Here is a 9672-nt window from a genome sequence, read left to right as displayed (position 1 = left end):
CCTTAAAATTCCTTCTTTTGGGAGTGAAGTCAACAAATATCTTGTAAAATAATTTAGATTTCGAATTGTAACAGTGTAAATTTCTATAGATTCAAAACAGTAAATGATTCAGTTTAGATATAAGTTTTTAAAATTGCATTTATTCAGACATACATTAGTTATATGTTTAGGTATGTTAGCTATGCATGTGTATATGTTTGGAGGGCACAAAGCAAATCTTTATCTTTCTGTCTCCCCAGGGAGCTTACAAAACTAATAAAAAACGAACGCAAACTTTAAGACTGCGATGCTTGACTTGGCCGATGGTAAGCATACATATGTGAACGCGGTAGCGGTAATATATACGTATATATAAATATAAATCTGTTTGCTTATAAATCGTTCCGCCAACTGTACACAAACTGATAAGTAACTGGGAAAGTAAAAGAAATACGGAATACTTGGGGAATGCATAAAAGCGAGGGCTCTCTAGCGCCCGTTCCAATGGCCCACTCGTCCGTTTTCGAATGCCAAGTTGATCCTGGGATGTGGCAACGGACGGCTGGCCTGCACTGACTGTCTGGCAGGATCGTCCTCGAAGTATAAGCTCTGCTGCACGAAATCCAGGAAGAGAGCCTGCGCCTGGCTGGCTGCCGCGGGCAGTGCCTCCAAGTTGGCATCGCTGCAGAGTCCCTGGACAAGCTGCTCGCAAATCCTTGTATTGGTATCCACATCAAATAGGGGTACGCCAAAGCTAACGTCCAGCAGGGTCCACTCCTCAGTGCCATCCTCCTCCTCTACAGTAGGGGAAATATCCTCCAAAGCCATTGGAATCTCCACCGAGCTCTGTGACACTAGATCCGCACGACTGCTGCATTTGGCCAACTCACTAGCCAGCACTTGGCTGCAATCCGGCGAGGTGAACTCATTGGCCGGACCATGTTCTGGCGTGGTCGCAAAGTGGTTTTCATCGGGACTCTTTAGTTGAAAGCTAGTTACCTCGGTACTTGGCACATGGTTCGGTTTGCTGGGCGCTGCAATTGACGATCGTTTCTGGCGCTGTGCGGGCTTCAATCGCACCTGCAGCTCGTAATCTTCGCAGCCGAGATCCGGCACTCCAGTGTTCAGGAATGTTATGTAGCCGCATTGCTGGCGAAGGTCCAAAAGGTTGGACAGTTTGCGGACGGCTCGATGGGCAGCCCATTTGGCTTGGCGCGTGTCCGTTGGCTGGAAAGGAAACGACTCGTAGTGGAGCTCTCCGGCTGTACGAATTCCATAACCCTGAAGCAACACACAACCGTTCTTGAGCTGATCGTTTATGTTGCGGAAATTCTCAGAGTTGAGCACGTAGGAGTCGGAGTGCAAAATGTTAACCAGGAGTTTTCCATAGCCCAGGAAAAGGCGTGGCAAAGTCTTCAAAACGGTTCCGCGGCTGAGCAATAAACTGGGCGGTCCATAGCCTAAAAATAAAAAATTGTCACAGAATAACTTTTGTTACGAGAAATATTTAAAAATGTACCTGTGATATGGTTGTAGAACAGCTTGCTCCACATGGGCGCCACATCGGAGCTGCGCAAAAATTGGCCAAAGTAGGGAATGCTAAATGTGTGACTAAGCGCCGCTGTCAGCGGCGAAGCGGCTATGATAAACTTGTACTTCTTTTCCAAAACGCGATCTCTGGTCTGCCGATCCAAGCCCTCCAGGCACTCCAGTCGCAGCAGATCCAAGCCACCAGGCAGCAAGTGCCTTAAGGAGCAAATTGTGGAACGGAGAATGACAGCGTGGGCAAAGTAACGCGAGACATCACCCTCGCCCTCAGCATCCAGCAGCGAAACCTGCTCCAGTTCGGTCAAAAAGCTGTCCAAGCTCTCCTCGCACAACTTGCCCACTTCAAACATGGTCACCGCATGGTTCTTTAAGCCGGGCGAAAGGTTGCCCATCATAAGGAAGGCGGTGAGCGTCGAGTCGAAGAGGAAGCCCACCCTCTTGCCGCTTTTTGGCAGAGCAGCAGTCGTTGGAGCATTCTGCTTTGGGGTATTTATTTCCTCCGGTTCCAACTCTGAGCTCAGCTCTTGTTCATCGCTGTTGTTTATCCTTTCTTGGGGCGTGGTATTTAAATTGGCAAAGCTAAAGTCACTGGTGTTGCCATCCGAGGATAGATAGCCTATGGAACTGCTGTCCTTGTCCTTTTCCTTCTCCCTTTCCTTGGGCGTCTTTGGCGACTTGGGACTCTGGTCAAATTCGAAGCTGCTACTGGCATGTAGGTTGTAGTTCAGCGGTGTGATCTCCCAGCTGGAATGATTTGGCTGATCCTGTAACACATCCTGCTTGCGATGGGCAAATCCAAGTCGACAGATAAACGAAATCGCCTGCTTAACACTGTCCAACTCCAATTGCAGCATTTGCGCCAGCTCGGCAATGGTCATGTGCTCATCCGCACTGACAAAGATCTTGTACAGCAAATTCTCGAAGTAATCCCCACTTACGCGGTTCATCACAAAGTTGCGCAGCGGTGGAATGGAAATCCTGTCCTCCCCGCTAATGGGCACATCCAAATAGATCAGGCCCTTCCTGTACAGGCTATGCACCACCTCGTGGTCGCATTTCCCAGCCGGCTGGGCACCGAAGTCGATCAAGTCATCCAGCAGGCCTCTTTCGGCGGGCGATAAATACCTGATGTCCGCTTCTAGAACGTAACCAATATCCAATCGCCACCAGGGCTCGATGTGAATGCGCACGGGAAAGCGTGGCAGAAAGTCCAGTGGATTGGGTCGCGATCCGAAAATCAAAGATCGTGGCGTGTGGGTTTTTAGATCGCTAATGAGGGCCAGGTACTCATTGCGGCCAATCCCCAAAACCCGAAGACAATCGGCGGCCGTAAAGTTCGGCAAAGTATCGTAGCTTTTGTCGCTCCTCAGGAGTTGACCCAAAACATCCAGGTAATAGTTGAAGGGAGTAACCCTTAAGCCCTTGGTTACGATATCCGCCAGGTGATATGGAAATGCACCCAAGCCATTTATGCTTTTCTGAACCAACAGCTCGTAGTATCGCTGCTCCCGGCGGAACACCTTGGCGGCTAGATTACCGCGAAATCTTAGCTGGTTCTTCAAGCTATAGTTGAATACAAACTTCTCGTAATCGCGCTGATTGTTGTGGAGCACGGATCTTAGGTGAACGGGCAATAAATCCCAGGTGACATTCCCACGCACGCATTGTTGCAATTGGTTTTGGCAATTGTTTCCCGATCCCGTGGATGCACTGCCGCTGGCTAAATCCTCTTGCTCCGTCATCTCGGGACTCGGATTGGGAATCTCCTGATAATCGGACTAACTCATTTCATGGTCTCCGGCTGCGGATCCAAGTATTTTCTATTATTTTTTATTTTTCTTTATTTTTGACGTCGACAGCTGATAAGATGCGCGAGTGTTTTGCAACACTTGTTAAAATGTCGGAAAGATACCTATCGAAAGTTAGGAAATATTATTTATTTATAACAAGAAAGTTGCCCCTAATGTTTAACAAATTTATTGAGTGTACTTGTAAATTTCTATAAAACTTAGGGAACATGTTTCAATTTGTGTATTTATAAAGAAAAAACTTTTGTAATTTTGTTTTTTATGCACATAATTTTCTGGATTACTCAGAAAAATAATAAAACGAAAATTTACATATTTATTATTTGGGAAGTCGAAAATTCGAACCCCCCCGGAAGTTCATTACATTAATGTTTTTCACCATAATTTTAACATTTGTTTTTCAATTATTTTCACATAAATTAGTTTTTTTCATTAAGGGTAATAATTACATTTTCCACAAATGTAAAACTGACATTAGCAACAAATGCAGTTTTCTTGTGGGAGGCAAAAGTAGTTTGAACAATGTAATCACCAGTGGGAAGAGGAAGGTTAAACGTCTCGGCCCTTAGATAAAAGTCCTTTACAATTATCGAGTCCTAATCAGGATACACAATTATGATTATTAGTAGAGGAATCTGATATTGTTTAAAAAGTATTTACCACCAGGGGACAAGAATGATTCACGTTGGTAAACTCCTTTGCAAGTTTATAAATAAGTATTACATATGGGTCATAGGCTTTTCGAAGGAATTTGCAGAAATCGATCTTTCTATCCACAAGCCACGGCTTAAACCCGTTAGCCTTTTTAAATATTTGCATCCTTCCCGTAATATCGTCTATTGGTTGAAGTAAAGTTGCGTTAAAATTTAACAAAACCTTTTCGCGATTTACTGCTTCTAAACGACATTGGTTAATTAAAATAGTGGATGTGTGACTCTCACAAACAAAATTGGTCAACTTAAAGATAACAGCTTCCTGAAATAAACAATTTATTTTACTTTAGGAATGTTGTTTTGTTGTTTTAATACATACGTTATAAAAACAGAAAGCAATCAGCATCAAACTCAACACTTTTATGAACTGCATGATTTTGTCAATGAAACCCAAATGATTTTTAAAATATGCCAAGCTGCAACGTTATTGATTTTTGAATGGTTAATGACTTACTAATGAGTCAGATATTGAGATAAACATTTACATATTTGGTTCGCTGAGTAACTAAAATTATTTAATCCAATAGTTCTGCACTTGTGCACAGAAAGAAATAGGTGAAACCAAATTTGTAATCATATCAGTTCTAATAGTAAACCTAGAAAAATATAAACACTTCACGAATAAAAATGTCGTAACTTGTCAACAAAGTTGTACCCCAAAACAAATAACTATACCAACTTAAAGTTTTAAGCTGAATATGAATTCAACGCAACAGTTTCGAGTAAACCGAAATAAAAGATCGGGCATAACGTAATAATCTAACAGCAATTAAGTTATACATTTTTTTTAAATTTTTAACCGAAACATATCGATACACAAAACGATAAGTCGAACGGTGTAGAACACCGATGCAGCGCGCGACTTGCAACACTGTCGGCTGATGATTTTCAATATTGCTTTGCCTGGCTTCAAAAACACTTCAAAATTGTCAAATCGTGTTGTGCTGGTAGATATATGATCGATATCATATTTTAAAAAAGCCGATGTTTAGAGCTCGTTGCGCGGTCAGCAGAGCCAGCGGCAGAGGCAGCTACAACAGCAGAGCAGCGGCAACTTAAGAATTTAAGGTCACAACGACAAAAAGGGACATCAACATCGATTTTTTTGCACCCTTTGTTTTTTTTGCGTGCGGGGCACAATATCTTTTGGCAAACAAAGAAAAGGGGTGGCGACGGAGGGGGCGTTAAGTGCGCAGATTTCAGCGAAGATGAGCAAAGGCGGTGGCGGCGATGAGGAGCAGCATCTGCCAGGTGTTTCCAGGTGAATAACTTCTTTTATTTGTCTTTCTTGCGTACGTAACCCAATTTTTGGTTTGCCCCCAGTGCATCAGGACCTAGGGCTGGAACGGTGGGCGGTCGTGCCACGCCCGAAATGAAGCGCTCGGCGGTGCGCAGCCTGATCCAGCGCTATTTCCACCAACTGCAAACCGGCTGCGGGAACGCCCACTGCACCAATGCAAACTGCGCCTCCAGCGGCCAGGTGGCGCCGATGACTCCCAACGAGGTTGCCGCCCGGGCCCTACAGCTCTTCTCCCAGGATGCCCAGCTCTGTGAAGCACCCTCCTCGGCGACCAGCAGGTGCGAATCCCTTAAATTGTTTGTGCCAAGTTAGGAGTATAAACCCAATCCTAAACCAACTATTCAGTTGTCATGCCTTGAAACGCATTAAGGCGGAAAAACTGTTCTCCTGATTTGGCACAACCCTTTTAAGCCTTGACACACTAATCCCTTCCTTAGTCCCCAGGACGTGGACATGCTGTCCCCAAACGACAGTAGCAGCAGTAGCAGCGGCAGCTCGACGAGCACTATAACCTCAGCCAGCACTACCACCACAACCAGCAGACAATCGCAGAGTACGCCAGCAGCCGTTGTGGTGGCGGTTTCCAGTCCAAATCCTGTCCAGAGCGTACCGTCGTTGGATCTCGGCAGCGTTGAGCCCACCTTCGGCGACTCAGAACCCTGTACACCCACCCTGCCCCCAGTTCACAGCCTGGATGCTGATAGCCTAATAGCTCTTTACGAACAATGCAAGGCGGCATCCAGTTACGACAGGATTTGGCACGCCATCGGCGATGTTTTCTCCAACCTGGATCGACTGAGCAAGAGCTTCATACGCAGCGAAGAGCCAGCGGCTTCTAGTAGTCTACAGGAACTGTTGACCAATCCACCAGAGGCTTTAAACAAAGAGCAGCTTCGAACTCTAGAAGGAGAACACGACAAGGACGAGGACAGTACACAACAGGTGGAAGAAGGGGCGGCTGCAGAAGAGGCCGTAACAGATGCATCACCAGGCCCAGAAATCGAAACGAAAGCGGGAACCGACGAAGAGGACGACGATGACGTACCGATGGCTCAGCCCACAGAATCTACTGAAGAGGAGGATCCGTCTCAGAGCAGCGACACGCAGGTAGATCTGCCAGGACTGCGGCGCGTGCAGAGGATTCTTTTCGATTCTCAACAGAAAGCCATTACGGAAATGCTGACCAGCAGCGTTATTGAGCTGGCGGACTCCGTGACTTCCGTCTATCGAAACGACGTGCCCTACTTCCTAAACGACTGGGAGAAGGTCATTCACTGTCTGGTCATTTGCTTTGACCTGGCCACCAACAGTAAGTATACGAATTCTAACATCTAAGTTGTTTTTCTTACATTTTCTGTTACCTTTTCAGCCAAACATAGTGTGGTAGATCTGGACTATTCGGACAGGGTGCTGCCCAAGCTTTGTCATGCGGCGGCGTACATGCCAGTACCCGGACAGGCACGTCTGGCTAGGATTTGGGCGGCCCATTGCTCAGATCAGCTGCACTCGTTGGTGGCTGCGTGCCAGCAACAGATCACGCTGCAAGTGCTCCTAGACGAGGAATCGATGCGTGAGAACGGGTCCATCATCAGCATGACCAAAGTGTTAAAGGTAACAGACATCGGTAACTTTAATTATATTTTCCCAATTCATTTGTTTTACTATTCTTATAGATTGTATTTTTTGCCAACATCCTGGCAAGCGAACTGGAACGACCCTCCTGCCGAGTTTCGCTGGAGGATCGAACGGAAACGGCGGCCACCTCGGCCTCCGGCAGTGGAGCAGTGGAGGAGGACCTGTTTGCCTACAATTCAGTGTTGCAGCCTCACATGCCCAAGTTCGCCGAAGATCAGCTAGAGAAGGCGCTTCAGGTGTCGGCCATTGACTGCCGGCAACCACTTGTGCCATTGGAGGAGTTTTACAACGAGGCACTCAGCGAAAACATTCAGATGCACTACGACTACCTCTCCTACAAGACGCTGGCCATGGAGGACGAGCTGGGCTCGGGCCGCACAAACTACTTCTCGTTCATGCTGTACGCCTTTATCCTCACGCCGGCGACGAAGGTAGATGCCCTGTATTATGACAGTCGGATGAGGATGTACAGCGAGCGCTACTCCTCGCTCTATTCAATCCTAAATAACTTCGGTCAGGACGGGAACGATGGCACTACGCGACCGGATCTTAAGCTTACAGTCCGAAGAGATCAGCTAATCAACGATGCGCTCATCGGGGTGTGTATATACAAATCAATTAACATCCTATTGAAATGTTATTTATATTTGACTTTTATTTCCCTAGCTGGAAATGGTGGCCATGAGCAATCCGAAAGATCTCAAAAAGCAGTTGGTAGTGGAGTTCGTCGGTGAGCAGGGCATTGATGAAGGTGGCGTTTCCAAAGAGTTCTTCCAGCTAATCGTTGAGGAGATTTTCAATCCGGCATTTGGGATGTTTATACAGCAGGAGGAAACCAACAATATGTGGTATGATTTTAAATGTAAATATTATTTGGATAGAATTTAAAGCAAAAAAATTTATTTTTAGGTTTAATGCAACACCCTTCGAAAATGGAGCTCAATTTACCCTTATAGGAATAATTATTGGTCTGGCCATCTATAATAATGTGATCCTGGCTGTTAATTTTCCAATGGTGGTTTACCGCAAGCTGATGGGATATCGTGGAACTTTTGCTGATCTTAGTGACTGGAGTCCAACGCTGTACAAGAGTCTGAAATCCATGTTGGATTACCAAGGCCAGGACATGGAGGAAGTATTCGACCAGACCTTCAAAATCAGCTATAGCAACGTATTTGGGGAGATGGTGGAGCACGAATTACTGCCGAATGGCAATGATGTGCTGGTGGGCCAGCACAACAAGCGGCAGTTCGTTAACCTGTACAGTGACTTCCTGCTAAACACGAACATCAAGCAGCAGTTCAATGCCTTCCGCAAGGGCTTCGAGATGGTCACGGACGAATCGCCACTAAAGCTGCTTTTCCGACCTCAGGAGATCGAAATGTTGGTGTGCGGAAGTCGGGTAAGTAATCTCATTTGTGCAAAATGAACCTGGCTAATAATTAATATATCCTTTGAAGGAGTTCGACTTCGTGGAGCTGGAGCACTCAACGGAATACGAGGGCGGCTACACAGAGAAAACGCAGATCATCCAGGACTTCTGGAGCATTGTTCATGCTATGTCAAACGAATCGAAGCGCAAGCTGCTCGAATTTACGACAGGATCGGCACGTGTTCCAGTCGGCGGGCTAAAGTGCCTGAGACTGCTAATCACGAGACACGGTCCGGACAGCGATCGGTTGCCTACCTCGCACACCTGCTTCAACGTGCTGCTTCTGCCCGAATACGACAGCCGGGAGAAGTTGGAGGAGCGCCTGATGAAGGCCATCAACTACTCGAAGGGCTTCGGCATGCTGTAAACCATTACATATTCTGTCACGAAGTCCTAACTCCAAGTCCAAGTCTGTCATCGGAACTGATACCACCTTTCTGGGAAGAAAAAAAAGGAGATTTTGATGGGTTTGAGTTCGTTTTGGGTTCTGCCATTTATTTTTGATACGACCTGTTCTATGAGACAATATACATACAACATATATATGCTCAATTTCTGGTGCGATGGCAAGCGAGCAGACCGAACGGACATGCGATTTTGTTCCCCTTTATCGCCCAGTTAAATGTAAATATACACCACATACCATATTATGTGAATTCACCTATGTAACACCCACATTTAAGACGCAACCCGCTGAATATTTTCCTAAATAAATTTGAAGTTGTGTGCCGAATCGATGGTATTCATATATATGATTTCTTAGAGCGGGAAAATTCTCCAAATGGATAAGGTTTTATAAGGATATTTTTCCAGCCCACAAATGTATGCTATATTTTTATATTATTTATATATTTATTTTTTTCATGTCCAAATGTTCATGTATTATCGTAAACACACTGCCTTCCGATATCTTTGAGGCATCAGCTATCTCCTTTAATTTCAATTTGCGATCGGCCAATACCATTTTTCTGATTTTTGCCACATTTTCTGGCGTAACTGCTGTTTTTGGGCGACCACTGCGTTCAGCGTCTTTGGTGTCCACACGACCACGTTTAAATTCATTGTACCAATCTTTGATGGTTGATTTTCCCGGAGAAGAATCTGGGTAATGTTTATCAAGCCAAGCTTTTGCTTCTACTGTATTTTTTCCTATCAAAAAACAGTGCTTAATAAGGACACGAAACTCCTTTTTTTCCATATTGTAGAAAAACCCAAAGGTTGTATTACTTAAAAATTTGTAACTTAAAACATCAATCA

The 9672-nt window shown here is 45.4% G+C and overlaps 2 protein-coding genes across 2 annotated transcripts; one reads left to right on the top strand and one right to left on the bottom strand.

The window, feature by feature from the left end:
• Positions 1 to 120: 120 nt before the first annotated feature.
• LOC108100388 (protein FAM91A1) lies at positions 121 to 3403 on the bottom strand. The gene is made up of 2 exons (XM_017204247.1): positions 1499 to 3403; positions 121 to 1439 (listed from the first exon to the last, which is right to left on the bottom strand). Exons 1-2 carry the CDS (start codon positions 3267 to 3269, stop codon positions 469 to 471), a joined length of 2742 nt encoding a protein of 913 aa, XP_017059736.1. The 5' UTR covers positions 3270 to 3403; the 3' UTR covers positions 121 to 468.
• Positions 3404 to 4915: 1512 nt separating this feature from the next.
• Positions 4916 to 9148, top strand: LOC108100600 (ubiquitin-protein ligase E3A). The gene is made up of 8 exons (XM_017204583.2): positions 4916 to 5309; positions 5372 to 5626; positions 5786 to 6657; positions 6718 to 6959; positions 7022 to 7582; positions 7650 to 7831; positions 7893 to 8385; positions 8444 to 9148. Exons 1-8 carry the CDS (start codon positions 5257 to 5259, stop codon positions 8780 to 8782), a joined length of 2997 nt encoding a protein of 998 aa, XP_017060072.1. The 5' UTR covers positions 4916 to 5256; the 3' UTR covers positions 8783 to 9148.
• The last annotated feature ends 524 nt before the right edge of the window (positions 9149 to 9672 follow it).

Source organism: Drosophila ficusphila, unplaced genomic scaffold, assembly GCF_018152265.1.
Source record: "Drosophila ficusphila isolate 14025-0441.05 unplaced genomic scaffold, ASM1815226v1 contig_286, whole genome shotgun sequence".
Lineage (NCBI taxonomy): Eukaryota > Metazoa > Arthropoda > Insecta > Diptera > Drosophilidae > Drosophila > Drosophila ficusphila.
The sequence above is the reverse complement of the archived record's forward strand: the minus strand, read 5'-3'. Positions and strand labels throughout refer to the sequence as shown.

Coding starts and splice junctions, on each gene's coding strand:
- LOC108100388 (XM_017204247.1), bottom strand. CDS start 3,269: ATGACGGAGCAAGAGGATTTAGCCAGCGGCAGTGCATCCACGGGATCG. Junction 1,440..1,498: donor GTTCTACAACCATATCACAG/GTACATTTTTAA, acceptor TTTTATTTTTAG/GCTATGGACCGCCCAGTTTA.
- LOC108100600 (XM_017204583.2), top strand. CDS start 5,257: ATGAGCAAAGGCGGTGGCGGCGATGAGGAGCAGCATCTGCCAGGTGTT. Junction 6,658..6,717: donor CTTTGACCTGGCCACCAACA/GTAAGTATACGA, acceptor TTACCTTTTCAG/CCAAACATAGTGTGGTAGAT. Junction 7,832..7,892: donor GAGGAAACCAACAATATGTG/GTATGATTTTAA, acceptor ATTTATTTTTAG/GTTTAATGCAACACCCTTCG.